General features: G+C 48.8%; 3 protein-coding genes across 6 annotated transcripts; 2 read left to right on the top strand and 1 right to left on the bottom strand.

Annotated features, from left to right (window-relative positions):
• The first annotated feature begins 1,235 nt into the window (after window positions 1–1,235).
• Window positions 1,236–7,750, top strand: LOC137801989 (KH homology domain-containing protein 4-like). Its single transcript, XM_068599481.1, has 14 exons — window positions 1,236–1,605; window positions 2,342–2,588; window positions 2,673–2,792; window positions 2,915–2,988; window positions 3,355–3,407; window positions 3,531–3,727; window positions 4,040–4,248; window positions 4,384–4,444; window positions 4,696–4,753; window positions 4,937–5,172; window positions 5,597–5,692; window positions 6,377–6,456; window positions 6,537–6,631; window positions 6,790–7,750. Exons 1-14 carry the CDS (start codon window positions 1,577–1,579, stop codon window positions 6,918–6,920), a joined length of 1,686 nt encoding a protein of 561 aa, XP_068455582.1. The 5' UTR covers window positions 1,236–1,576; the 3' UTR covers window positions 6,921–7,750.
• Window positions 7,751–7,802: 52 nt separating this feature from the next.
• Window positions 7,803–15,501, bottom strand: LOC137801988 (fibronectin type III and SPRY domain-containing protein 2). Of its 4 annotated transcripts, none has more exons than XM_068599480.1 (13): window positions 14,726–15,501; window positions 13,746–13,903; window positions 13,373–13,468; window positions 12,927–13,160; window positions 12,771–12,793; window positions 12,405–12,526; window positions 12,152–12,316; window positions 11,619–11,753; window positions 11,335–11,476; window positions 10,597–10,730; window positions 10,212–10,344; window positions 9,957–10,133; window positions 7,803–8,681 (listed from the first exon to the last, which is right to left on the bottom strand). In XM_068599480.1, exons 2-13 carry the CDS (start codon window positions 13,878–13,880, stop codon window positions 8,432–8,434), a joined length of 1,746 nt encoding a protein of 581 aa, XP_068455581.1. In that variant the 5' UTR covers window positions 13,881–13,903; window positions 14,726–15,501; the 3' UTR covers window positions 7,803–8,431. The 4 variants fall into 4 exon arrangements, with proteins under 4 accessions (XP_068455581.1, XP_068455579.1, XP_068455580.1 ...); XM_068599478.1 differs by lacking the exon at window positions 14,726–15,501 and adding an exon at window positions 14,127–14,678 and having other exon boundaries at window positions 13,746–13,954; XM_068599479.1 differs by lacking the exon at window positions 14,726–15,501 and adding an exon at window positions 14,127–14,678.
• LOC137801987 (WASP homolog-associated protein with actin, membranes and microtubules) lies at window positions 14,847–24,887 on the top strand. The gene is made up of 11 exons (XM_068599476.1): window positions 14,847–15,512; window positions 17,103–17,276; window positions 18,405–18,555; window positions 18,951–19,120; window positions 20,835–21,024; window positions 21,747–21,925; window positions 22,024–22,110; window positions 22,192–22,287; window positions 22,516–22,924; window positions 23,391–23,527; window positions 23,768–24,887. Exons 1-11 carry the CDS (start codon window positions 14,937–14,939, stop codon window positions 23,918–23,920), a joined length of 2,322 nt encoding a protein of 773 aa, XP_068455577.1. The 5' UTR covers window positions 14,847–14,936; the 3' UTR covers window positions 23,921–24,887.
• Window positions 24,888–25,141: the final 254 nt, after the last annotated feature.

Here is a 25,141-nt window from a genome sequence, read left to right as displayed (position 1 = left end):
CTCTTCCTACCTCCTTTAGGTTACTTGTTTTTTTACTAGTTTTTAGAGCAATAACAAAGGACCATATTTCAGTTTTTTGAATAGAGGTAAAATACATATCTGACACTACTTGTTGGCTGGAACACGGCCTGTACCTCCCATGAAATGACATTAATCCAATGAAACTCATTTCCTGTCACTGACCCGTTGAACACATCTTCCAGATATTAGAATGCCAGATCTCAACCGGTGTAGGAACAAGTCATGTAAAGCTCGTCTTTTGGGGTCACTCATTGTTGCTGCCTTTTAATAGCACATGACAGAGTGCTGAGTGTATTGAGTTGATCAAGTGTGTGTTGGATTGCCTCTGAATTTTCACGCTTTAAGGTTGAGGTCAGGGAATGATCGTGGTTTGGTTTGAAAAGACTATTTGATAAAAATAAGGAAATGATTGTGGTCGTGGTTAAAAGAACGCTGTTGGCTGATAAAAGGAAATGGGAAATAAACAATGGCCTCCCATGTCTAACTCACTTTGTGGACCCATCTATCTACTGAAAACTCCTCTTTCATGTTTTTTCAAAACAAAAAATGACGTCATTCAACTTCTAAATTTGTTCCTGGCAAACACGAGTTAGTCCTTCTGCTGCTGGAGGTACTGAGATAACTGGACGCCTTTGAACGAACAAGTGCTTTCTTTGTCATACATGTGTCGTGTAGAATTTGTGTTTGATTCATTATTCACACTTTATGGCATCTCTCTCCGTGAACGAGTTGTTTGAATACTCCATTGACGCGGCGTGCTAAATGTGGCGAAACTAAGACAGACCGGCTTTGCATTCAAGAAATTGCCCCACATTCATATATATATATATATATATATATATATATATATATATATATATATATATATATATATATATATATATATATATATATAATGCATTATTACATTACATTACATTATAGCCGAAAGATTGAGGCGAGTGATTACAAACTTTACACAATCTGAAAAAGTGACACAGCAGTCTGTTGTGTATTGCTTCCTTTCTGTTTGTAGACTCAGTGCCTGGACTCATATCTGTAATATTTCATCACTTCACACAGGGAATGCTGGCTTGATCATTTCATTGCCTTGACAACAAAACAATTAAAACAAGTCTTGGAAGTTGTCGTCCTATCCATGTGTGATATTATGTATTATTAGAATATTTACAATCAAACCAATGAACCCAAGGAGTTGAATAAAAGTGCACTGAGCCGTGAATCAGTATCGAGCCTTTTCCTTTCCAGATGCTCTTTAACGGCTCCGCTGCAGCTTCCTGAAATGCGCCTTAAAGCTTTTGTTCATGCTGAATCACACATTTTAAATCAATTGTACGGAAACACTGAGCCAATCTTACACTTTATTTTCCGATGACGTCAATCAATTGTCTGACTACAGATCGCGTGACATGAAAACAGCTCAACTTCCGCAAAGTCAGACTGCGCGACCCTCGTCAGAAGAAGGCGCCAGAAAGAGACCGATGGCTCTCGTCGTCCGGCGGTGACTCCATCAGAAACTGTTGTGAACCGACTGCAGAGCGAGCGGGTTGGGGCGATGTCTTCGGGGATGACTGGACACACGCCGTAAGTTCGTGTGTGCACGCAGGCTATCTGGAGGAAAGGGAGATATAACCCGCTGCATATTAAGCTAGCTAGCCGAGCTAACGCTACCTACCGTGTTCAGCGGTAGCTCGGTGCAACCCACAAGCTAGCAGACATGGTTGTGGCCTGTTGGTGGAGTTGACTTAGCACGCGGGCGGTCATTGTGCACCCGGAGGAGGCTGCCTGCCTGCCCGCCACCAACATGCTCGAACCTGCATTCAAGCCATAGCGTTGGATGGATTTGTTGGTGATACGATTGTCCAGGAATCGGGTCGGAGGTTTAGCAGGTTAGCTCAGCCTTAGCTTCAGTTAACGGCGGCGTGGCTAACTTTAGCTGTTTGTTAGCTTAGCTAACGATAAACGTTTGCGATAGAAATAACTGCGCCTGTTATTTGGCGCTAAATACAATACATGCGTTGTTATCTTCTTCAAAACCACAAATGCTTTTGCCACAAACGAGCTTTACAACTCTTAACGTTGAAGCAGTGACGTCACAGGATCGTCCGCAGTGAGACGTCGCTTGTTGTTGAGCTTTGTTGTGGGTCCAAACTTTAGTGTAAAGCGTTTTCACGGACTGTACCAGTACAGTAGTAATGTGTGTTAGCATGGTCACCACCACCACAGCGTGCTTATCTGACGACTCATTCATCAAACTACAATTGTTACCTCGTTTAGTAAATGTGATTTTAAGAATGCACTTTTCTATTTTATTGTGTAGGTGCCTAACCAGCCGATGGGATAAGACGACTCAACCTAAACAAAGTGTAGATGTGAGGCAGCAGAGGAGCAGTGAACCAGCTGCCGGCTCCACGGGTCCACTCGGCGCCGCCGCCCAGCCGCTGCAGGCGGGAGAGAAGTCTGCACCTCAGGGTGGCGTGGAGATGGCCGCGGCCATGGCTGCTAAAATAAATGCCATGTTGATGGCAAAGGGAAAGCTGTTGACTCCTCCACCGTTACTTGCAAAGGTACACATGATTTAAATGTCTGCAGCAAATAGTAATGTGTCTTGTTTGTGGTAATATTCACAGTTTCCTTCGTCTGTCTTGTAGACTTCCCCAAATGTGTCTACGCCAAGCGCCACAGAAGAAATGGCGGTTACAGAGGTCGACATAAACAATGTGCCGATGAACTGCAGGGACCTTCTTACTAAAGGCAAAACACAGGAGGAGGTGAGTGGACGCTGGTGGTTTCGCCTTTGACAGATTCAGAAGGGTTCAAACTGCTTTAAATAACCGTATTCTCTATGAATCCCTCTGCGGCCTTAATTGTATTTACTCTACTGTTTTCCCAGATCCGGCAGTTTAGTGGAGCGGTGGTTTCAACTAAAGGTCATTACATGCCTGATGCCACAAAGGGAAAAGCAGGGTGTGTATTAAAGGGATGTCCTGATGCAGGGCTACGATATTTATTTGTATTCACCTAAATATGTAATGCATATCTCTTCAATACGTGATCTTGTTCCTGCTAAAGTAATATTGATGTTTTATGTCACTCTTGTAACCAGAGTTAACTTGATGGTCAAGTAGACAATATGGTCTGTTTTGTTTTTCCAATGGGGAAAGATGATTTCATCATTGTTCTGACTTGTAGTCCTTCAAATTGTTGCAATTATGGTGATAAACTGTCTTATTGTTTCTTGCTTATTGCTCTCAAAGACCATCTAAACATGTATAGCAGGAGCGCAATGTCAGTTATTCACTGTCATGACACTTCTGATCTGCTTTCTTGCAGACAAAGACCTTTGTATTTACATGTCCAAGGAAAGAACCAGGAGCAGGTCAACAGTACGTAGCACATTCGCAGAAATATAGACGTGTGTTTAATGTGCATAGCCTGACACTGTCTCCGTCTCATGTAAGTCACAAATGTTTGTAAGCTGATGTCCACATGGTCGCTCGTCCCATCAGAGGCCGTGCTGAAGATAAAGGAGATCATCTCGGAGGACCTGTTGAGGGCCTCGGCGGCATCGGGGCAGAAGGTGCCCTTCATGCCTCCGCTCACCATCTACCCCCAGCCGCCTCGCCTCGTCAACACCTCAGCCGCGCCTCGGATGCCCAACACCAACTCGGTGCCCGGACACCGGCCTGCCGCTCCTCATTCTGGGGTAGGAGAGACGTGTGGCGTCTGTATCAAAGTTCATGATGCAGCTCAGGTCTTTAGTGTTGGATAGTGATTGTCTGTGAATTGGGACTTTCCCAGTGGAGGTTAAGAAAGTGATGCAAGTGAAGACCATGTTGCCTTCACTGATACCCACCTCCCATATCAAGCAGCAGAGAGAACGTCCTCGTTCTGAAGGGAAACCCCGGATTTCTGCATCTGCTAACAACGCTGTTCTACTTCTAGCCGAGCTTATTTTCAGATGTCAATATGCAAGCAAACGGGCAGGCCATCATCCAAATCATGTTTCCCCATCCAGAGTTTTGTGCACACAAAGATCTTTGTGGGCCTGGACCAGACGTTCCCCTTCTTCAACGTGAACGAAAAGATCGAAGGTCCGGGAGGTTCGTACCTGAGTCACATCCAGACGGAGACGGGGGCTCGAGTCTTCCTCCGGGGAAAAGGGTCCGGCTACATTGAACAAGCATCCAAACGAGAGTCTTTTGAGCCTCTTTACGTCTACATCAGGTATGTCCAGTCCTACTGGCTCCCTTGTGACTGGCACGGCCATCTCAGAGCCCGGTTGCATATCGGTGCTAACGTCTGTCCGGTCGCCCTCTGGTACTTGTGAGTGTTTCACACGCGGCGCCTTGTGTGTTACAGCCACCCAAACGCCTCTGGGTTGGAGTCGGCAAAGAAACTCACTGAGAGTCTGCTGGAAACTGTAAGTCCACGACGTCGTTGTGAGTTTTAACTGAGCGATGTGACTGACGGGAGGTTTAAGAAAGTGACACTACTGGATTGTGTAGTTTTCACTGATACCGACCTCCGACAGAGACAGAGGTAGCGTGAACCACCTGATCTCCAGCGATAGGTTTTGAGTGCTCTGCACCTACCCACAATGCAACTTGGCTGTCTAAAGGAAATCTGCATGTGCATTTGTTATCGCCTCACGTGCTGTGTTGTGTTGTTCAGGTGAGGGATGAGAACGAGCGCATGGTGACGGTGTACACGGCCACCGGCTCGACACAACGTGAGTACTCCCTCGTGTCTTCTTTACGTCCAGCAGGTGGCCGGTGCAGGTGCTGACTGTTCTTGTGATGATCATCCCTTGATGTGTTAGTGGCTCAACAATAGGTTGGACTAGTTGTCTAAACACCGTTATTGATTGATATAATATATGCTATTAACGTGACGTTCTATACTTTCATTTCAGCATACGCAGCACATGGATTTCCACCTAATAGCAATTACTCTAGCCAGGGGTCCTGGTATAACTACCCCGCTAATGGGTATGCTGGCGGCTATTCAGCGTACTCAGGAGCCAGTGGTTATTGGAGTAATGCAAATGGTCCCTCAAGTCATTCTAACATGTCGACAAACCCTCCATCTTCTCAGGCAATGGTTCAGTATCCGGTGTGTCCTAGGAAGCCACATCCCTATCTCCAGCAGGTAAAGATGGGCAGCCACTTCCTCTGGGCTTCTGACTTCCTGTATTTCACTTGTGAAACGCTGCGGACTCTTATTCTGTTAAATAAAGACTCTTATTCTGTTAAATAAAGCCTCACGTTCACTCTGGAGGCTTCAAGTGTTTGAGCTGTTTGGTTTATTTCAGGTGACGCAGTCGTTACCTGCAATTTATACAGAGCGGGTGAAATATGTTATATTCATGAATCGGCTTTATTTACACCAGAAATACGTTGACCAGTTACAGGAAGTCTAAAGCCGCTCGCCACAAACGTCCCTCACGCCATGTTTTCAGGACACGTTGAGGAGTTTTAGCTTTTTTAAAGTGTGTGTCCGTGTGCGCGTGTGTGTGTGTGTGTGTGTGTGTGTGTGTGTGTGTGTGTGTTTGTGTGTGTGTGTGTGTGTTAAGGATCCTGACAGCATCGACTCAGTGGAGACAAAAGCATCGTTAAACTCGCCCCCTGACCCAGGAAGTCCCAGGACTCACTTCCTGGAGGAGGAACAGGTGAGCTGCTTCATCACTTCATCATCATCACTTTTTAATTAAATGAATAACTTTATCATCATATCACTTTTTAATTAAATGAATAACTTCAGCATTCAGAGAATCGCTGCTAAACCAGAATTAACTCGTAGACTTGCTCAGTTATGTATTTAAATGAAAATCATGGCGTCAGTTTGTTTATGCTGTCGCCTCAGCGCTCTCGTCTATTGGAGTCAAACTACCAACTCAAATGTCCTTTATAAAGCTGGATGAATGGATGAATGGGACCTCTGGCCATCAGCCCTGAGACACTGAAGGCTGCGTCACATTCATGTGATGTCATGAGACGCATCTTTAAGGTTTTCCAGCTGAGATGTCTTCATTGGTTAATGAGAGCTCGTCAGCTTGATATCACGCGAGCTGACGTATGAAGTCGTCTCGTTCCAGTTCAGACTGGCTTCAAACGCTGCGATGAACCTCACGAAAGAGGTCCAAAGAGGTAGAAAGGCTCACGTGCGTCTCTGACACTTAGTAAACTCAAACTGCACGCCGGCGTCGCCGTCCTGAGGCTTTTGCTCTTTTGGGAGACTTTCAGGTGGTTAGAACATGAAGCCCTGAGCATCTGGACAGGTTCTAACAAGGGAGGTCATGTTCTTTGTTCCCAAGTAGAGAATCCTCGTCCATGTCTTGTATTCTTGTGTTCAGCCTCGCAGCAGATCTCCAGAGGCTCCTCCAGACGCTGCACTTCCTGCCTCCAGTGTTGCAGACGAGCGCGTCGTGCAAAGGTCTGCTGGTCTCCTCTTCTTCATCCTCTTGTCCAGTGTTGGTGAGCGTGGTGTGGATGCTGATGTTTGTCTCTCTCCAGGATCCTGATGCCTCCGCCGCCGGTCTTCCTGCCTCCTGTTGCACGCCGAAGGCCGAGGGAGGCGGTGACAGAAGAGCCGGCTGGTCTGCTGATGGGTACGTCTTCATCCTGAATGTCCTGAGCCCTCAGACAGGAGAGGAGGAGGAGGAGGAGCAGAGGCCGGCCTTCTCACATGCGCTGCTTTGTGTCTCTTGTCTTTCCCTTCTTTGCTGCTCTGCTGCCGTTTCATCTGATCTCTGTTGGTGCCCTTCAGGTGTTGAGGAGGAAATAAGTGAGAAGAAGCCCAAAGTGGATGAAGACGCCTCCGGGCTCGTTCCCTATGGAGGAGATTCCTCTGATGAAGAGGAGGAGAGGACGCGCAGCAGCCAGACGGACCCTTCATAACCTCTGTCCAGGATACCGTCTACTTTCAGTAAATCAACACAATTCTTGAACCCCCTGAAAGGACAAAGCCACCCTCACACCTTCATGTCGTTTCAGGACTAAACCAGTGTTTCACCGTTAGATCAAAGGACTTCCTCCTGGCTCTGTTCAGGCAGTTTGACATTGTTCTCTCGTCATCGCCCAGTTGTATTCTGGGACATCTTTCTGGTTCCACTTGGTTTTAGGGCTGAAGACGCTGACGAGCTTCTTGACAATCAATACAAAGACAGAACACGGCGAGGTCTGTACCTCCAGTTGAAGCTCCAGCTGCTGGCGTTCTTCCTGTCACGCCGGAGGAGCTGCTTGTGTTTCACAACCTTTCTGTAAACGCACACAGGAAGTTCAAATCTGTGGATCAGTGAGAAGCCTCGTGACTTCAGACATGTGGCTTCATGCTGATTAGGAACATTTGAGCTTCAAATCATTTCTCCTGGCGTATTATTGACTTGTAGGAGCTCATTTTATTTACAGTTTCTAACTAACACGCACTAATGTCTTAAATGCAGAACACCTTCTGTTAACTATTCACTTTAACAGTGGATTGTTCCTTTAAGATGTGATTACAATATCTACAAATGGGGCTTTAGTTCTTAAAACTTAATTTCCAAAAGCATCTTTTTGTCAATAAGTCAAGTCTCTTCTTTCCTGTTTGAATTGAAACTCTTGGTCTGCTGCAGTTACTGATGCTATAAATACATATTGTAAAATTCAGTGAAATGTTTTTCTTATCTTGGAAAATGGTGTGTGCCTGTTCCTGTGGAATATTGTAATAAAGCACCTGAACGCCTCCAGCAGCAGCTGCAGGCTGCAGCGTCCGAGTCTGAATGTTCAAGAAGAGGTCTGTTCCTGCAGCCCGCGCTTTATTCCAGCTTTCATAGCACACGTTATTACACGTGTTATTACACCTTACATCACATGTTGTATGACACGTGTTATTACACATTACAGCACATGTTGTATGACACGTGTTATTACACATTACAGCACATGTTGTATGACACGTGTTATTACACATTACAGCACATGTTGTATTACACGTGTTATTACACATTACAGCACATGTTGTATGACACGTGTTATTACACATTACAGCACATGTTGTATGACACGTGTTATTACACATTACAGCACATGTTGTATGACACGTGTTATTACACATTACAGCACATGTTGTATGACACGTGTTATTACACATTACATCACATGTTATCATGTGTTATTACCAGTTTGATCACATGTTTTATAACATGTTTCAGATCACATGTTTTATTTTTTTCACTTTTTTTATTGCTGGTTAAATCACGTTTTGAATCACATGTTTTATAATGTGTTATTCATGTTAGATCACATGTTTTATTACATGTTTTATTACCGATTAGATCACATGTTTTATATTACATGTTCCATCACGTGTTATTACCGGTTAGATCACATGTTTCATCACATGTTTCATCACATGTTAGACCCTGCCGTTAGGTGAACGCGTACTCGGGCGCCTGGATGCCGGTGTGCACGGCGAGCGCTCCGGGGTTATCCAGGCCGAAGCACGGCTGCACGTGACCGCTGAAGTGACACCGGAAGGTGTGCAGGTGTTGCTGCAGATCCACGTTGAAGAAGGAGAGCGCGCCCCTCTCGTAGTCCAGGGCCACGCCGAGCCGCACCGGGTTCACCGTGATCCTCAGGTCCGGACTCAAGCCGCCGTGCAGGAACTCATATTTATGCCTGCAGGGAAGAAGAGCAGCTTCATGAACAAAGTAGTCTGAATCATATTTATGCCTGCAGGGAAGAAGAGCAGCTTCATGAATGAAGTAGTCTGAATCATATTTATGCCTGCAGGGAAGAAGAGCAGCTTCATGAACAAAGTAGTCTGAATCATATTTATGCCTTCAGGGAAGAAGAGCAGCTTCATGAACAAAGTAGTCTGAATCATATTTATGCCTGCAGGGAAGAAGAGCAGCTTCATGAACAAAGTAGTCTGAATCATATTTATGCCTGCAGGGAAGAAGAGCAGCTTCATGAACAAAGTAGTCTGAATCATATTTATGCCTGCAGGGAAGAAGAGCAGCTTCATGAACAAAGTAGTCTGAATCATATTTATGCCTGCAGGGAAGAAGAGCAGCTTCATGAACAAAGTAGTCTGAATCATATTTATGCCTGCAGGGAAGAAGAGCAGCTTCATGAACGTAGCGCTGAACGTCCAGCTCATGATCCTGAAGCAGATGATGAGCCGACAGGAAGTCACCTGCAGATTAAAGAGATGAGAAACGTGTTGGCAGAATCACCAAGAAGCCCACAGCAGGGATGGAGATGTGCTGGATGACGTCACATGAACGACTGTCTGCTTCCCAAAACGTTGCCATAGGAACAGATATTCAGCTTTTCTACCTTCAGTGGGCTTTAATGGAGCGGAGGCACACTTTATTTATCTTTTGCTTTGGAAAAGAATATTTTGGTGGCTAAAAATAGTCTTGGACTGCAGAGTATTCCCTGATAGGATGAGCATACTAAATGTTTCAGCGCCTCATCGAGCTGGTCTGTAAAGACGTAGAAACATTCCTTTAGTTACTCCAGTAAGTTAGTAACTTTGGTACTTTAGTACGGCTCAAGTGACGCATCAGGAACCCAACATGAGAACCGCTCGTCTAAAATGTATAAGTATTTCTCTTCTGACTATTAAACAAAGCATTGGCCGGAGGACGAGTGATGTAGAGCGTAAGACAGCGTAACCCTGCTGAAACTGATGGAGACGACTACATAACTATCCATAGAGGAGAAAGTTCATGTTCATGAGCCACAAACGCGTCTTCCTTGTGTTTGCTGAGAAGTCAAAGACATGAACAATATTTGAAGCTGATGATGTGTTTGGGTTCAGCAGACTTACAACATCCTAAAGACTTAAAAACTACTCATAACCATAAGCAGTGACCGACACGGAGCACACGGGTATGAGCTTGAACCGGTTCCAGCCTCCAGGAGCCGGGCAGCACCGACGCTCACCTGGACGGAGTCACAATGTGCCGCATGCACCAGGAGCTGCCGTTGGCTCCCAGGTACGAGTTCCTCTCCGTGTCCTCGCACGCAACTCCAATCCTGAATTCCGTGTCGTCGTCCACCTCCACCTCCCAGTAGTGGCGGCCTCGCACTGGGATCAGATCGCCCAGCACAGCAACACACCTGAACCCACAGCCTTGTGTTACAGGAGGGAATCCTGCGCCTCAGCGTTCCCTTGGTCTCTGCACCTGCGTGCTCTACCTGGTGAAAGTGTTCTGGTCCGAGGCCATGGCGCTAATCGGCAGCTCCTCGTCTCCGTAAAATATGGTGAAGCCGTCTTCAGAGATAGACAGGCAAGGGTGGGCGGTGTCCTCCAGGAGGTAGAAGAACGTACCTGCACAGGTAAATGCCATCAGTCCTCATAGTGCACAAAGCAGTGAGGGAAAGTAAGCACGTGCATTGCCTTTAGTACTTAATACGCTTTATTTAAACTTCCACTCCACTGCAGCTACTGAACAGCTCCGTGAAGTTATCTCTACAAAGGACAAGAAACTAAATACGATGTGGGGAAGGAAAGTCAAAAAGCTCAAATAGTATATGAAACAAGAGAAGGAGTCCATGTTGCTGGTGCGGCCGATCCTCTCACCTGAGGTGGACACAGTAATGACATCACTGCTCGCGCTCGGCCCGCCGATGTTGACGGCTCTCACAGAGACGAGGTAGCGGCGTCCGGCCTGCAGCTGGACGAGACACTGACAGGCGGGCACGGCTACCACAGACCTGAGGGGTTAACCAATGAGAAGGCTGATATCATGCCATTGAAATGTGCTGAATGCACAGTGACGTCGGCCTTTTGGATCGTCTCGTGTTTCCTCTCCCGGAGAGCAAAGCCTTGAAATAACATCTCGTCTCAGCTTTTGAAACTCGAGGAGGAGAAATGGAGTGTTTCCTAACAACTGTGTCACATGGGGCCCACAGACTCATCTCAGTTCATGGAGTTAACTCCTCCGAGCAGAAACACACAGACTATTGTTAACACAAGGTTGGACTGTTCTCTGAAGTGACTCCGTGCTAAATTAAAATGCGACGGTGTGACTGCTGCAGGAGCCGAGGCTCAGAACATCTTGTGGAGGACAGAGTGCGCCTTGATAACCACGGGACCCTCGCTGTTCATGGCTGAAGCAGAAGTCTTATTAATACTTCATGAACATGTTTCTGACAGACAGGCGCTGAGGAGAAATACCATGGAGGGCTGCATCTCTAAAGCAGTTTTATTCCAGAGCTATTTGGAGTTTGTGAGCAAACTCTTAAAACAGATTTCAAGAAAAAGCAGAATGAAATCTTGAGCTTGTGTCAACCTGATCGATGGAGTCTCAGTTCTTACTCAGTGGTGCCGTCAGCGCCCAGCTCCCTGAGCTCCACGGTGTACGAGTCCACAGGGTCGGTGTTGCCCGACTCCCAGCGGATCAGAGCGGCCTCTGGACAGCTGGTGCTCTGCCTCCGCTTGATCACTGGAGGCGACGGCACTGCAGAGAGAGAACAACCGTCCATCTCTCCAAGAGCAATCATGTGAGGCTGCAGCCGAGACAACGGAACATTTATTTTGTGATAAACGTTGTGAAAGTGTGATAACTCCTCGCGTCGTTGCAGCGGAGCGGCGCGCGTTACCGGTCACGTATAAGGTCTTCTCGCTCGCCGGGCTGATGCCCGTGGTGTTGGTCGCAGTCACCCACAGTTCATACTGAGCGTTGGGCAGCAGCTCGGTCACCGTGCAGTGCGTCTCCTTCACTTCCACCTTGCTCACTGAAAAAAACACACAGCTGGAAGTTGTTCTGATAAAGAAAAGTCCAGTGGGAGCGTGCAGTGGGCGCGTGCAGCGTGCAGTGGGAGCGTGCAGCGTGCAGTGGGAGCGTGCAGCGTGCAGTGGGAGCGTGCAGCGTGCAGTGGGAGCGTGCAGTGGGAGCGTGGAGCGTGCAGTGGGAGCGTGCAGCGTGCAGTGGGAGCGTGCAGCGTGCAGTGGGAGCGTGCAGTGGGAGCGTGGAGCGTGCAGTGGGAGCGTGCAGTGGGAGCGTGCAGTGGGAGCGTGCAGTGGCAGCGTGCAGTGGCAGCGTGCAGTGGGAGCGTGCAGTGGGAGCGTGCAGCGGGAGCGTGCAGTGGGAGCGTGCAGCGGGAGCGTGCAGCGGGAGCGTGCAGCGTGGTACCGAGTGGAGCACAGCTGCTGTCGGCCGGCGTGTCCTCCAGCACCGGCCTGTAGTACAGCTCGTAGTACTCCACCGTGTCGTCGGAGAACAAGCTCCAGCACACGCGCAGCGACGTCCCGGTGGCAGAGTTGGGAATCTGGGGGTTGATCACCGGGGCGGACGGAGCTGTTTTTACACCAGAGAAACATTATGAACTCAACCGGCACGTGATGAGAGTTTAAAAAGAAATTCTGCGTCAGAGTGCGGCGCCGACCCGGGACGACGTTGATGGAGTCCATCATGGTTTTGACGTCCGACAGGTCAGCAAGAGGAGAGTTGAACTCAAGACTCGTAGACAACGTGAGGTCAACCTGCTCTTTGGAAAACTCCTCCATTCTGGGTCAGGACAGCAAGAAAAAGAACAATGAGACTTATTCTGTCGGGCGAAGCGGCTCCATTTGGATCCCTCAGTGTAGAGACAACAGTTTGACAAAATGATCTCAAAGCTCTGCAAAAACATGAGTCCGAGGACGTTGAGCACAAACTACTGTGAGTGAGAAAGGAAAGCAGAAGCCCACACGGTTAGTCTGGAGCTCTCACTGCAGTCGCACCACGTACTCACTGAGCAGCTCCACATTACCTTCTCATGGTGGCCAGAACTGCCTGTCAATGAACAACAAAGTCAATAAATGCTCAGAAATCCCCTTTGTCTTCTTTCTCCGACAGGACAGTGACTCTCCGTCACCGTCTGAACCCTCATCCCCTCGTACTCGGCCGTGTTCTGCATGAAGCCCACCTGGAGGAAAAGCCTCTTGTCGTGGCGGCGGTGCAGCTGCTGGGCGGCCTCGATGAGCTCCTTGGAGGCGTCCATCGCCTGCCCGCAGGCCAGCAGCTGCGTGTAAAGAGCCTCCAGCTTGCCCTTCTTCTCGTCCTCCAGGCCGGCCGCCCGGTCCTCGTAGCGCTGAGACAGCGTCTGCAGCACGTCGTTGTAGTGCTGCTCCAGGTGCTGCTCCTGGCGGCCGAAGCTCTCCTGCGCGTGCGTTCATATGATCACAGCGTTAAGGACTCAACACGCCGTGGAAAGAGAAGATGGAGACTAAGGAAAGGTTTAACTCTGGAGCTTAAACACACAAGGGATCTGGAACTTCATTTATAGTTTCATAAAACTAAATCATTTAAGAAATGGTAATAATCAAAGTCAAAACACTTTACGACTGCAAGTCTTTTGAGGAAGCCCTTCACCTCCACAGTGAGGAAGATTTCCTCCAGGTGACTTGCAAAGTTCTCCATCTCCGCCACCTTCCCCTGCAGACGGTTGTTGATCGTCACGCTCTCTCTCTGGAATCAAGTCAAAGTCAAACTGTTTGTTCAAACCAGTAATAAATAAAGAGATACAAACATCAGCCTCCGCTGTCTCGTTGTGCTCATGTCGGTGTTTTGGTCAAACAGCTTTCAGCTACAAAGACGTGTGATGTCGTATTGGTGCACATTCCTTCTGACATTCTTAGGGAAACATCAGGATGTGGAGGTGTCAGGAGTGTTTTAATATTTCCCTTTGCACCGAGGTTTAAACTTGAACACAACATGTCTGGTTCATGCATCCTTGTGTCCTCACCTCAGTTCCTCCCTCTGTGAACACGTCTCCTGCCCCCTCGGGAGAAGGAAGGCTGTCTTCACAGGGCTCAAAGCTAAGAGACTCGTTGGTGTCAACAGAAAACCTCTGGAAGGAGGAAACTCCTCGGGTCGCCATGGTGGAGGTCTGCGTCTCAGCTTCTGCAATCACATCTCAAGTCCACGAGGAAAGGGAGGTTCACACTCGAGTGACTGATAAGAATCCAGAATAACAATACAATACTCCAGCCCTTCTGTTCTCATCTATAATAATGTAAAGGTCAATATTTAGACCACTATTCAAAAAGAAATATGCATCTAATAAACTAAAGCATCGGGTTGTAAAGTACTTAAAGTATCAAGAATGAACCAGCTGCATATTCACCTGATAACTCAGCAACAGTCTGTTCTGAGCAGTCAGTTCAGGTCTAACTCTGTGAGCAGTCAGTTCAGGTCTAACTCTGTGAGCAGTCAGTTCAGGTCTAACTCTGTGAGCAGTCAGTTCAGGTCTAACTCTGTGAGCAGTCAGTTCAGGTCTAACTCTGTGAGCAGTCAGTTCAGGTCTAACTCTGTGAGCAGTCAGTTCAGGTCTAACTCTGTGAGCAGTCCAGCCCTCACCGAGACACAAATAGACCCGACTCGGATTGCTCAAATGTCAGAGGCATGCCAACAATGAAAGTTTGTTTTTTTATTGATAAATAAATAAGCATAAACACAAGACAACAATGTATTCTATTAAAGTCATCAGTTGTGTGTACACTGCACAGCTTGTGTCGCTTTAAGGAGTTTCAGGAGTTTCAGGAATTCCCCGAACACGATTCAAAAGGTCGAAGTTGACGCAATACAGGGGACATGATGGTGCATTCAGGGCACCTCGTAAACTCTAATATAGGTCATTCAAACGCCTTCGTGCGTCAGAATTATCCGGATGAAGCCCCCGCTTAATCTTTCAGGATCTTTGTCATGACAATTAAAAGCTGGCACCTTTTCCATAATCATTGCTTTGACGTCAGAAGTCAAGCAACACCGACCCGCAGAACACGGCGAAGCACGCAGTGTAATCAACACCTTGGAGCGGCGGTGGACATATGTCCGATGTCCTTGAAGGCACCTTACGTCACGCAAATGGCGGACGTTGTAAACAGAGCCAGCCCAGCAGCTTCTCGAAGGCCGAAGTGAAACGTTTGTTTTCGACATGAATACCGTGGAGCTCGAGCGGATGGACAGCCTGGAGGGCTGGGTGGCCGTGAAGAGCGACGTCTTTGAGGAGCCCGAGAGCGTCAAGCTGGGCTTCATCGTGCAGTGGAACGTCATCGAGAGCAAGTTCGCGGTCACCTGCCACAACCGGACGCTGCAGCGGCAGCGCCGCAGAGCCGAGGAGCTGCCCGGGGACCCCCAGGCCAGCTGGGCCGGGCTCTTCTCCGTGTGCGACCTGAAGCTCGTCCACCAGCAGTTCGGGTGTGTGGCCGACGTCCTGCTGACCTGCTTCCCGGACCTGTCGCAGTTCGAAGACGGCAACATTTGGGACTTGCTCTTCCTGAACCGGAGGTCCGGCGAACCGGAAGACGGGCAGCGCGACCTGGACGCGCCGTGTCGGCAGCTGGAGAAGTACTTCAGCTCCGCCATCGACATCTGCGGGACAAAGATCGTGCTCGACACGCTGTTCACGCAGGATGAGCGGGACGTCGAGGAGTACTTTGAAAACCTGCAGGAGTTCAAGAGGAAGAGCATGCAGGAGGAGATCGCCAGGGCCAAGGGCCTCGTGCGACAGGTGAGGAGGGGTCAGGTGATCAAGGGGCTCGCGTCCACCTCCCAGCATGCAGCGCGTTTACACCCAGCAGTAAGGACCCGGAAGTGTTTCTAATATGTTGTCAATACGTCAGGACAGACTCAACCTGAGCGTCACCTCTTGGTGTGACACAGTAATAATGTGTTGGATGTAACATGACAGCCTTTAACGAGGGAGTGGAACGCACACTATGGTCTGTTTGATGGCGCAGAGCCATAGTCCTGCTCTTCCGGCCTGCGTCTCCATGTTGTCATCAAACACTGATGGCAGGAGTCCATCTTTGATGCACTCGGACGTCCACCTGCATGAGCCAGACTGGTGTTTCCAGGCTGGATGTTTTCCTTGAATGAGCCGGTAGAGATGGAGGCTCCTCTGCAGCAGGAATAGCGCCACCCGGTGTCACCGGTCTGCCATGACAGCAAAGCTTCTGCCTGCTCGCTGGGTTCAACCAAAGATGGACTCTGTTTGTTTGTTCACTCTCAGGTTTTTGCCCTTTGACACTGATTTGTACAAAGAAGTGTAACCTGACACCCTCTTTGCTCGCTCCACACGTGAATATGATGATAAGAGAAGCATTAGAGGATGATGACGGACATCCGCTGCACCTTTAAAGCCCAGAGATACGAGACTCTGCAGATCAGAACATCTCTGAAGCAGCCGAACACGAGATGCCTTAAACACACTTTTAGGTCACGTGATGCTTTTGTTGACACTGTGTCAGAGAGCAGATTTGACACCTTAGTTTGTGGCGTTATGTTCATCTTGTATGACATCTTGGAGCTGCACATACACAGCCTCCCTCTTCCCGACAGCGGGTCATTATATATTACATGTTCATTATGTTATATGATCATTATATATTACATGATCATTATATGTTACATGTTCATTATGTTATATGATCATTATATATTACATGATCATTATATGTTACATGTTCATTATGTTATATGATCATTATATATTACATGGTCATTATATATGACATGATCATTATGTTATATGATCATTATATATTACATGGTCATTATATATGACATGATCATTATGTTATATGATCATTATATATTATATGGTCATTATATATGACATGATCATTATGTTATATGATCATTATATATTATATGGTCATTATATATGACATGATCATTATGTTATATGATCATTATATATTACATGGTCATTATATATGACATGATCATTATATGTTACATGTTCATTATGTTATATGATCATTATATATATATTACATGTTCATTATATGTTACATGTTCATAATATATTACATGGTCATTACATCATGGCCCAGCTGGCCTCGAGGCCTGTGGGCGACAGCTGTCGTTCTCACCAGCTTGTCCTGAAGTTGTTTGTTCGTCTTACAGGACAAACTAGTTTGTCTTCAGTGGTGATGAACCTCTGACCTCACTGGTCAGCGCTCAGCCAGCTGGACCTTTATTCTGAAAGGGCTCAGAAGGAACCCACGTAACTGTGTGTGTGTGTGTGTGTGTGTGTGTGTGTGTGTGTGTGTGTGTGTGTGTGTGTGTGTGTGTGTGTGTGTGCGTGCGTGTGCAGCTCCTGCAGAGTCACGGCGCTGCAGACCACATGGTGGCGCTGCTCAGCATCTACGAGGAGGAGGAGGAGGCGTACCAGGCGCTGGTCGCCGTGGCGACCAGCTTCTTCCAGTATCTGCTGCAGCCCTTCAGGGACACGAGGGAGCTAGCTGGCCTCTGTAGCATGGAGCTCCTGGTAACCACTCTGTAGCATGGAGCTCCTGGTAACCACTCTGTAGCATGGAGCTCCTGGTAACCACTCTGTAGCATGGAGCTCCTGGTAACCACTCTGTAGCATGGAGCTCCTGGTAACCACTCTGTAGCATGGAGCTCCTGGTAACCACTCTGTAGCATGGAGCTCCTGGTAACCACTCTGTAGCATGGAGCTCCTGGTAACCACTCTGTAGCATGGAGCTCCTGGTAACCACTCTGTAGCATGGAGCTCCTGGTAACCACTCTGTAGCATGGAGCTCCTGGTAACCACTCTGTAGCATGGAGCTCCTGGTAACCACTCTGTAGCATGGAGCTCTGTAGCATGGAGCTCCTGATAAACACTCTCTGTAGCATGGAGCTCTGCAGCATGGAGCTCCTGGTAACGGCTCTCTGGAGGGTTCATGTGCTCTGCTGCTAGTGATGGGAGCTACGTATGGAACATGGTCCACACACACACACACACACACACACACACACACACACACACACACGTATCAATGCAGTGTATAAAGATACAAGCAATACTATTATCGTATCAATAATATCATATCAATAATATTATCATACTTGTGTGCAATACTGTTATATCTTTTATATTTTGAGCCTTTTTTATTTTAAGTTAATAGTAATTGGGTTTGGAGGAGCGAGCAGAATAATATTTTCATTGTGTAGAATAACTTAATAACTGTTAATAATAGGTTATAATGGTTAATAATGGTTAAACATGGTCAATAACGGTTAATAACTGCTAATAATGGTTAATAATGCTTAATAATGGTTAATAACGCTTAATAATTGTTACTGTGTGTGTGTGTGACAGTGAAAACATCTGGAATCTTGAATGATTCAATACTTTTATGTCTCATTGAAGCAAAACGTTTGGTCACTTATGATTTCCTCTCCAATCGTGGACTGAGCTGCGTGAGCAGCGTCGTCTCTGCTTGAAGTCCAGCTCTGTTGTCTGCAGAAAGCTCTGCTTGAAGTCCAGCTCTGTTGTCTGCAGAAAGCTCTGCTTGAAGTCCAGCTCTGTTGTCTGCAGAAAGCTCTGCTTGAAGTCCAGCTCTGTTGTCTGCAGAAGGCTCTGCTTGAAGTCCAGCTCTGTTGTCTGCAGAAAGCTCTGGAGGTGGAGGACTTGGGTCCCAAGAGAGTTGCCGCTCTGCAGAAGGAGGCGGAGGAGTGGAGAAGGAAAGCAGAAGACGCCGCGGCCTCCATCCAGAACATCACCGTCTCGTACTTCGCTCAGACTTCAAAGGCTCTGGCTGGTACACGCCGTTCATTTCTCCTCTGCGTGACGGGAGGAAACATTCAGGACGATCTGTCCTTCCTCGGAAAGGAAGCACTGAAATGATTACATATTGATCTAAAATATATGATCACTTGTATAATATTAAACCAGATGATTGTGCTGTGGGTTAAACATCCTGCTCAAGTAAAGCAGGTTATGTAGTTCAACGTCTTGATCCGAGGGAAGACATTTACAAGAAAGCAACCTTCTAGATGCACACAATCTATATGAACATGACAAAACTCACATAAGTATTTCTGACTCGTGAAATTCTTTGAGCAACTCAAATTGATTAAGTCCAACTTTGTAAAAGTATCCATAGGTGTTTTGGGTCAGATCTCCATCTAACCGGTTCCCTGCGTGTCTGTTCAGGTATGCTGAAGCAGATGCTGGAAGATAAGTGTCGCTTCGGAGCGGCCGCCTGGCGCTCTGCAGCTCCCCGACTGGAGAAGCTGCGCTTCCTCTTGGCCAAAGAAACGCTGCAGCACATGAGAGCTGCAGAGATGTGCCTCAGCCGCAAGAAGGACGGCATCAGACAAAAGGTGTGTGCACCTCATGCCTTCATTTGTGTCCTTCTGTCTTTAGTCTGCAGGTTGTGTGACGGCGTACCGGACTCACTCGTTTTAAGGCGTCGCTCTAGTTTAGAGTCTCTTTGGCCGGTGAGGCTCTGCTAGTGTGGAGGAGACACAGTGAAGCCTTCACTTGGTTTTCCAGTCTGATGTGGATATCTGGCTGCTATGATCTGTTCATATTGCCTCTGTGAAAGTAGAGAACCCCCTCGACACACCCCAAAACCTGCATGCATGAATTAGTGTGTGTGTGTACAGACCCTCACCGTGCTGCATGCGCTCCTTTGAGGACCGCTGGTGGAGGGTCAGCACTTGCTGCTCAAGTGTCGTGCTGCACATTTCAGCATTTTGGAATAAATTCAAAGAACACCTTCATGCGGCTGCATTATGCATCCAATGAAAGGCTTTAAGCATCAGGATGCTGGCGGATCCACCGCTGTGACATCACAATGAGCCTGACGGAGAGCTCTGGAAAGCTCAGTAAGCAACGTCTCCTCAAGAGTCCTGTGGGAGCAGAAGTCTGCAGCTCTACTGAGCGCCAGTGTGCTAGCAGACCTTCACACACCGTGTGTTTCAAAGAGTCAAAGCACAGCGGCAGAATGAGTCACTCCATACCAGACATACTTCACATGACTGCCCGACCCCGCCTTGTGCGGTTGCTTTCACCTCGTAGCCCTCGTAGCTGTCAGCCTGGTGTGTTAAGCTAACGTAGCTGTCAGCCTGGTGTGTTAAGCTAACATAGCTGTCAGCCTGGTGTGTTAAGCTAACGTAGCTGTCAGCCTGGTGTGTTAAGCTAACGTAGCTGTCAGCCTGGTGTGTTAAGCTAACGTAGCTGTCAGCCTGGTGTGTTAAGCTAACGTAGCTGTCAGCCTGGTGTGTTAAGCTAACGTAGCTGTCAACCTGGTGTGTTAAGCTAACGTAGCTGTCAGCCTGGTGTGTTAAGCTAACGTAGCTGTCAGCCTGGTGTGTTAAGCTAACGTAGCTGTCAGCCTGGTGTGTTAAGCTAACGTAGCTGTCAACCTGGTGTGTTAAGCTAACGTAGCTGTCAGCCTGGTGTGTTAAGCTAACGTAGCTGTCAGCCTGGTGTGTTAAGCTAACGTAGCTGTTAGCCTGGTGTGTTAAGCTAACATAGCTGTTAGCCTGGTGTGTTAAGCTAACGTAGCTGTTAGCCTGGTGTGTTAAGCTAACGTAGCTGTCAGCCTGGTGTGTTAAGCTAACATAGCTGTTAGCCTGGTGTGTTAAGCTAACGTAGCTGTCAGCCTGGTGTGTTAAGCTAACGTAGCTGTTAGCCTGGTGTGTTAAGCTAACATAGCTGTTAGCCTGGTGTGTTAAGCTAACGTAGCTGTTAGCCTGGTGTGTTAAGCTAACGTAGCTGTCAGCCTGGTGTGTTAAGCTAACGTAGCTGTTAGCCTGCCCCAACAACATAAACATGTTTGCTTCAGCAGAATGAATGTAGCCGTGGACGGACACAGAGGTGCACGCTCACTCACACTAACCCCACGTGCACACTGAGCGGAGAAAAGGTAGAAGAAAGGAGACCAGCAGCTAATCCATGCGTCTGCTCACAGAGCGCTCTGATTGGCCGTCTTGTGCAGCGTGAGATGCTTTTATATATGTGTGTGTGTGTGTGTGTGTGTGTGTGTGTGTGTGTGTGTGTGTGTGTGTGTGTGTGTGTGTGTGTGTGTAGTTGCGCGGCCTGTCTGGAGCCCAGAGCCACACAGCTGATCCCAGGTCTGCGTCTGAGGACACGGTGGACCAGCTGGAGCTCAACTTCTATGAAACCCAACTGGAACTGTACGACACCAAGTTTGAGATCCTGAAGAACGAGGAGCAGCTGCTGGTGGCCCAGATGGACGCGGTGCGGCGGCAGATCAGAGGTACGAGCCGCTTCCTGTGAGAGGAAGACGGCTTAAACACCGCGGCAAAGAGGTGTGAATATTCAGTAGCTCGTCCTTCTGAAGGAAGCGAGACACAGAAGCTGAAGCGTGTGTGTGTGTGTGTGTGTGTGTGTGTGTGTGTGTGTGTGTGTGTGTGTGTGTGTGTTGTTTGGCTGCTTCCAGGTGAGTTTTCTCCCCAAACAAAAAGCAGGACGTTGTCCTCTAAGTTGCTGCTGAGTTCACAAGCCTTTCAACAGAGTTAGAAGTTTATACTTCAAATAAAATAGCTGTCAGGGGGTTTCCAGTGCGCTGGTTGGAATATATCAATAATTATAAGGGATAATATGCAGATCACCCGGTTTCTTGTACGCATCTAAACATTGACAAAGAGAGCCGCTGTAGTCAGATTACTCCAACATTTCCGTCCTGCTGAGTCAGAGCTCTGAAGGGATCTCCGTCCTGCAAAAAGCTTTGAAAAGCGCCTCTGTTTCCTGATGCAGCTGCCGACGTGCTGTTGCATCAGGAAGCTTCATTTGTGACGTCACACCTCCTCTGTTTCGTGAGGGAGTGGAGACGAGCTCGTGATCACAACGACCCGAGGCGTCCTCTCTGCTGAATACAGACCGGCAGCGATGACCTCAGACCTTTGATTTCAGTCGACGGCGCGGCGTTTGAAACGGGCGCCGAGCGCTTTGAGTGATCGGACCGCGTTTGTGTTGCAGAGCTGAAGGAGGAGGTGGTGTACTACGACGTGTGTGAGGATCCAGAGGAGCTGCAGAGCCTCTCGGGCGTCCAGCAAGCCGACCCTCCGGCCGTCAGTCAACTCAAGAGACGCCTGCAGACCTTGGAGACCAAGAGAGGCACCATCTGCGCCCGGCGAGCTTATCTCCGCAACAAGAAGGTGTGTGGGCGGTCGGCACGCCGTCAGAGGAGGAGGTTCCAGCGGCGAAGGCCATTCTGACGTTCTGCTGCAGTACTGGTGTCCGTGTTTGTGTTCAGGATCAGTGCGTGGAGGCCAACGAGCAGAAGCAGCTCCACGCCCAGCAGAGCTCCCTGCTCTTCACCCAGCACCACCAGGTCCAGCTGGTACGTCCCCCCACCCCCAACGAAGCAAATGAAACCCACTGTTGTCTCCTCACCTCTTGGCGGTCTCCCTGTTGTCCACAGAAGCGAGAGAAGAGGAAGGAGGAGGAGGAGAGGAGGAAGCAGTGGGTGGACGAGCAGCGAGAGCAGACTCTGAGCCGGCTGCGCTCCTTCAGAGAGGTCAGCGTCTGCTCAGAGGAGCCTTCAGCTCCCAACCACAGTTTGAACATTTCATTCAAATGTTGATCCTATCGAGCAGATTAGATGTGTTAATGTATTAATCGGATTATCTTTGTGTGTCGGCATTGTGGTGTGAGATGTGTGTGTGTTTTGACCTCGGTGTGTAGACATCAGTATGTGAGTGCTCTCTTCCGTCTAAAACCAGCTTCTGCCTCTTCTGCCTCCCAGAGGCGACCGGGCCAGTTCCTCCTGAAGCCTCCTCCGTCCAGGACGTCTCTTCCTGAAGGGGCGTGTCCCTCCCAGCCGCTGTCCATCATCAGCCTCGGGCCCCCCGGAGGACCGCCCTCCATCCGCCCGCCGCCCGGACGCAGTAAAGCCAAGAAGCCCAGAGACATCCCCGTCCAAATCTACTCTGCACCGCCTCCTGCAGCAACCACCTGCCCGACTGCCCCGCCTCCTGCCCCGCCCCTTCCTCCTCCCCCTCCTGCCATGCCTCCTCCCCCCCCTGCTATGCCTCCTCCCCCTCCTGCCATGCCTCCTCCCCGTGTCCACGCCTCCTCTGAAGACACGCCGAGGCCTCTCAGTGAAAAAGAGGACCCTCCTTTTCCAGCCAAGAACATGCTCAAACAAAATTTAGGTGAGATTCCTGCAAAGTACTTTTTATCTGTCATAAAGTATTATTATGAAAGGATTTTTTATTTGACTGAATCCTCCTGGTGGATTGAGAGAAAATGTGTGAATCTCTCAGACTGCAGGGAAGCGTGTGTGTGTGTGTGTGTGTGTGTGTGTGTGTGTGTGTGTGTGTGTGTGTGTGTGTGTGTGTGTGTGTGTGTGTGTGTGTGTGTGTGTGTGTGTGTGGTGTTCTGTCCTCGTGTCCTCCCGTGAGGCGGCTGCTCTCTGGGCTGCAGGAGGCGGCGGCCATGACAGCGAGCAGCTTTCTGAGCTTGCAGGTCGTTGGAGGGGAAGCTGCGGTTTGAAGCGTGTGAAGAAGCGTTCGATCTCTCTGGGTTTAGGGTTAAGTTTAGGGTTAAGTTTAGGGTTAGCAGCTCCTTCTGTCGTCGTTTTGAAGGCGTCCGTGTTGCTTTGTTGTCGTTTCGCTGCAGGAACGATGGATGAAGTGTTGGCCTCGTTGCAGCGTGGGAAGATTCAGCTCCGGAAGGCCGGCGCTCCGACGGAGGCCGCCGCCGGCTCGAGGAGCGGCCTGCTGCTGGCCATCCGACAGGGAGTCACCCTGAAGAAGGTGAGCTGCTCCTCCTACCGCTGATGGACGTGTTGTGTCTAGTCTCAGCCAATAAGCTTTCAGTTCCAACATGCGTCACCGCTGCAGTTTGCACGTCGAGCGGTGCCGAGTTAGCTCCACCTGCGCTTTCAAAATGTGTCCAGAAATATCTGGACGAATATAGTTCAAAGGCACGTTTGGGGAGCAGGAAGTGATGTTGATGTGAGTGCAAAGTGGAATGAACTGCCTCTCGTCGTGTAGATGGTTCCTGCGCGCGCAGACCTGAACAGCGGAGACACCGACCTGCAGCGCAGCATCAAGGCCGCCATGATGAGGATGAAGAAGGTAGCAGCGGATTCTGACGACGAGGACAGAGGAGACGACGAGACGCACAGTGCAGACTGGGACAGCTGAGCTAACACACACATAGATATCTATAGACGTATGGATGTAGGTATCTATAGACGTATGGATGTAGGTATCTATAGACGTATGGATGTAGGTATCTATAGACGTATGGATGTAGGTATCTATAGACGGATGGATGTAGGTATCTATAGACGTATGGATGTAGATATCTATAGACGGATGGATGTAGATATCTATAGACGGATGGATGTAGATATCTATAGACGTATGGATGTAGGTATCTATAGACGGATGGATGTAGATATCTATAGACGTATGGATGTAGGTATCTATAGACGTATGGATGTAGGTATCTATAGACGTATGGATGTAGGTATCTCTAGACGGATGGATGTAGATATCTCTAGACGGATGGATGTAGATATCTCTAGACGGATGGATGTAGATATCTCTAGACGGATGGATGTAGGTATCTCTAGACGGATGGACGGATGGATGTAGATATCTCTAGACGGATGGATGGATATAGATATCTACAGACGTATGGATGGATATAGATATCTCTATAAATATGGATGGATGTAGGTATCTCTATAAGTATGGATATCTCTGTACGGATGGATATAGATCGGTTTAGATTTGAAGCTGTTCTCTTTACTCGCGCTGTGTTCTTCACGGTTCTGAGCGACAGCTCACGTTGCTGCCAAACCTTCATCCAAAAGGACGGGCGGGATTACGCCTCTTCCTCATGTAAACATTGCACTTTTCAAAATGAACAAAATGTTGTAAAACATCCCGACCAGCTCGATGCTGCTTTTCTTTGTTTGAATCCCGAACTGAGCGAATAAGCCGCTCATGAAGAAGAGAAGCCGGCAGCAGTGAACAACACGCCGCCATCCCGCCATGTGGAGGCCTTTAGAGACGCCGGCTCTGGGCCCTGAAGCCAGCTCTGGGCCCTGAAGCCGGCCCTGAAGCCGGCCCTGAAGCCGGCCCTGAAGCCGGCTCTGGGCCCTGAAGCCGGCCCTGAAGCCGGCCCTGAAGCCGGCCCTGAAGCCGGCCCTGAAGCCGGCCCTGAAGCCGGCCCTGAAGCCGGCCCTGGGCCCTGAAGCCGGCCCTGGGCCCTGAAGCCGGCCCTGGGCCCTGAAGCCGGCCCTGGGCCCTGAAGCCGGCCCTGGGCCCTGAAGCCGGCCCTGAAGCCGGCTCTGGGCCCTGAAGCCGGCCCTGGGCCCTGAAGCCGGCCCTGGGCCCTGAAGCCGGCCCTGGGCC

Source organism: Clinocottus analis, unplaced genomic scaffold, assembly GCF_023055335.1.
Source record: "Clinocottus analis isolate CAN_PGR_092001 unplaced genomic scaffold, fCliAna1.0.p SCAF_47, whole genome shotgun sequence".
Taxonomy (NCBI): Eukaryota; Metazoa; Chordata; class Actinopteri; order Perciformes; family Cottidae; genus Clinocottus; species Clinocottus analis.
The sequence above is the reverse complement of the archived record's forward strand: the minus strand, read 5'-3'. Positions and strand labels throughout refer to the sequence as shown.

Bases quoted from the DNA above. Each gene is read 5' to 3' on its own strand.
- LOC137801989 (XM_068599481.1), top strand. From the start codon at position 1,577: ATGTCTTCGGGGATGACTGGACACACGCC. The intron at 4,754-4,936 runs GTGAGTACTCCC...CTTTCATTTCAG, and splicing joins GGCCACCGGCTCGACACAAC to CATACGCAGCACATGGATTT. The intron at 5,173-5,596 runs GTAAAGATGGGC...GTGTGTGTTAAG, and splicing joins CACATCCCTATCTCCAGCAG to GATCCTGACAGCATCGACTC.
- LOC137801988 (XM_068599480.1), bottom strand. From the start codon at position 13,880: ATGGCGACCCGAGGAGTTTCCTCCTTCCAGAGGTTTTCTGTTGACACC. The intron at 12,527-12,770 runs GTAATGTGGAGC...GTCCTGACCCAG, and splicing joins GTTCTGGCCACCATGAGAAG to AATGGAGGAGTTTTCCAAAG. The intron at 11,477-11,618 runs GTAACGCGCGCC...CTCTCTCTGCAG, and splicing joins GAAGACCTTATACGTGACCG to TGCCGTCGCCTCCAGTGATC.
- LOC137801987 (XM_068599476.1), top strand. From the start codon at position 14,937: ATGAATACCGTGGAGCTCGAGCGGATGGACAGCCTGGAGGGCTGGGTG. The intron at 19,121-20,834 runs GTGTGTGCACCT...GTGTGTGTGTAG, and splicing joins AGGACGGCATCAGACAAAAG to TTGCGCGGCCTGTCTGGAGC. The intron at 22,111-22,191 runs GTACGTCCCCCC...TGTTGTCCACAG, and splicing joins AGCACCACCAGGTCCAGCTG to AAGCGAGAGAAGAGGAAGGA.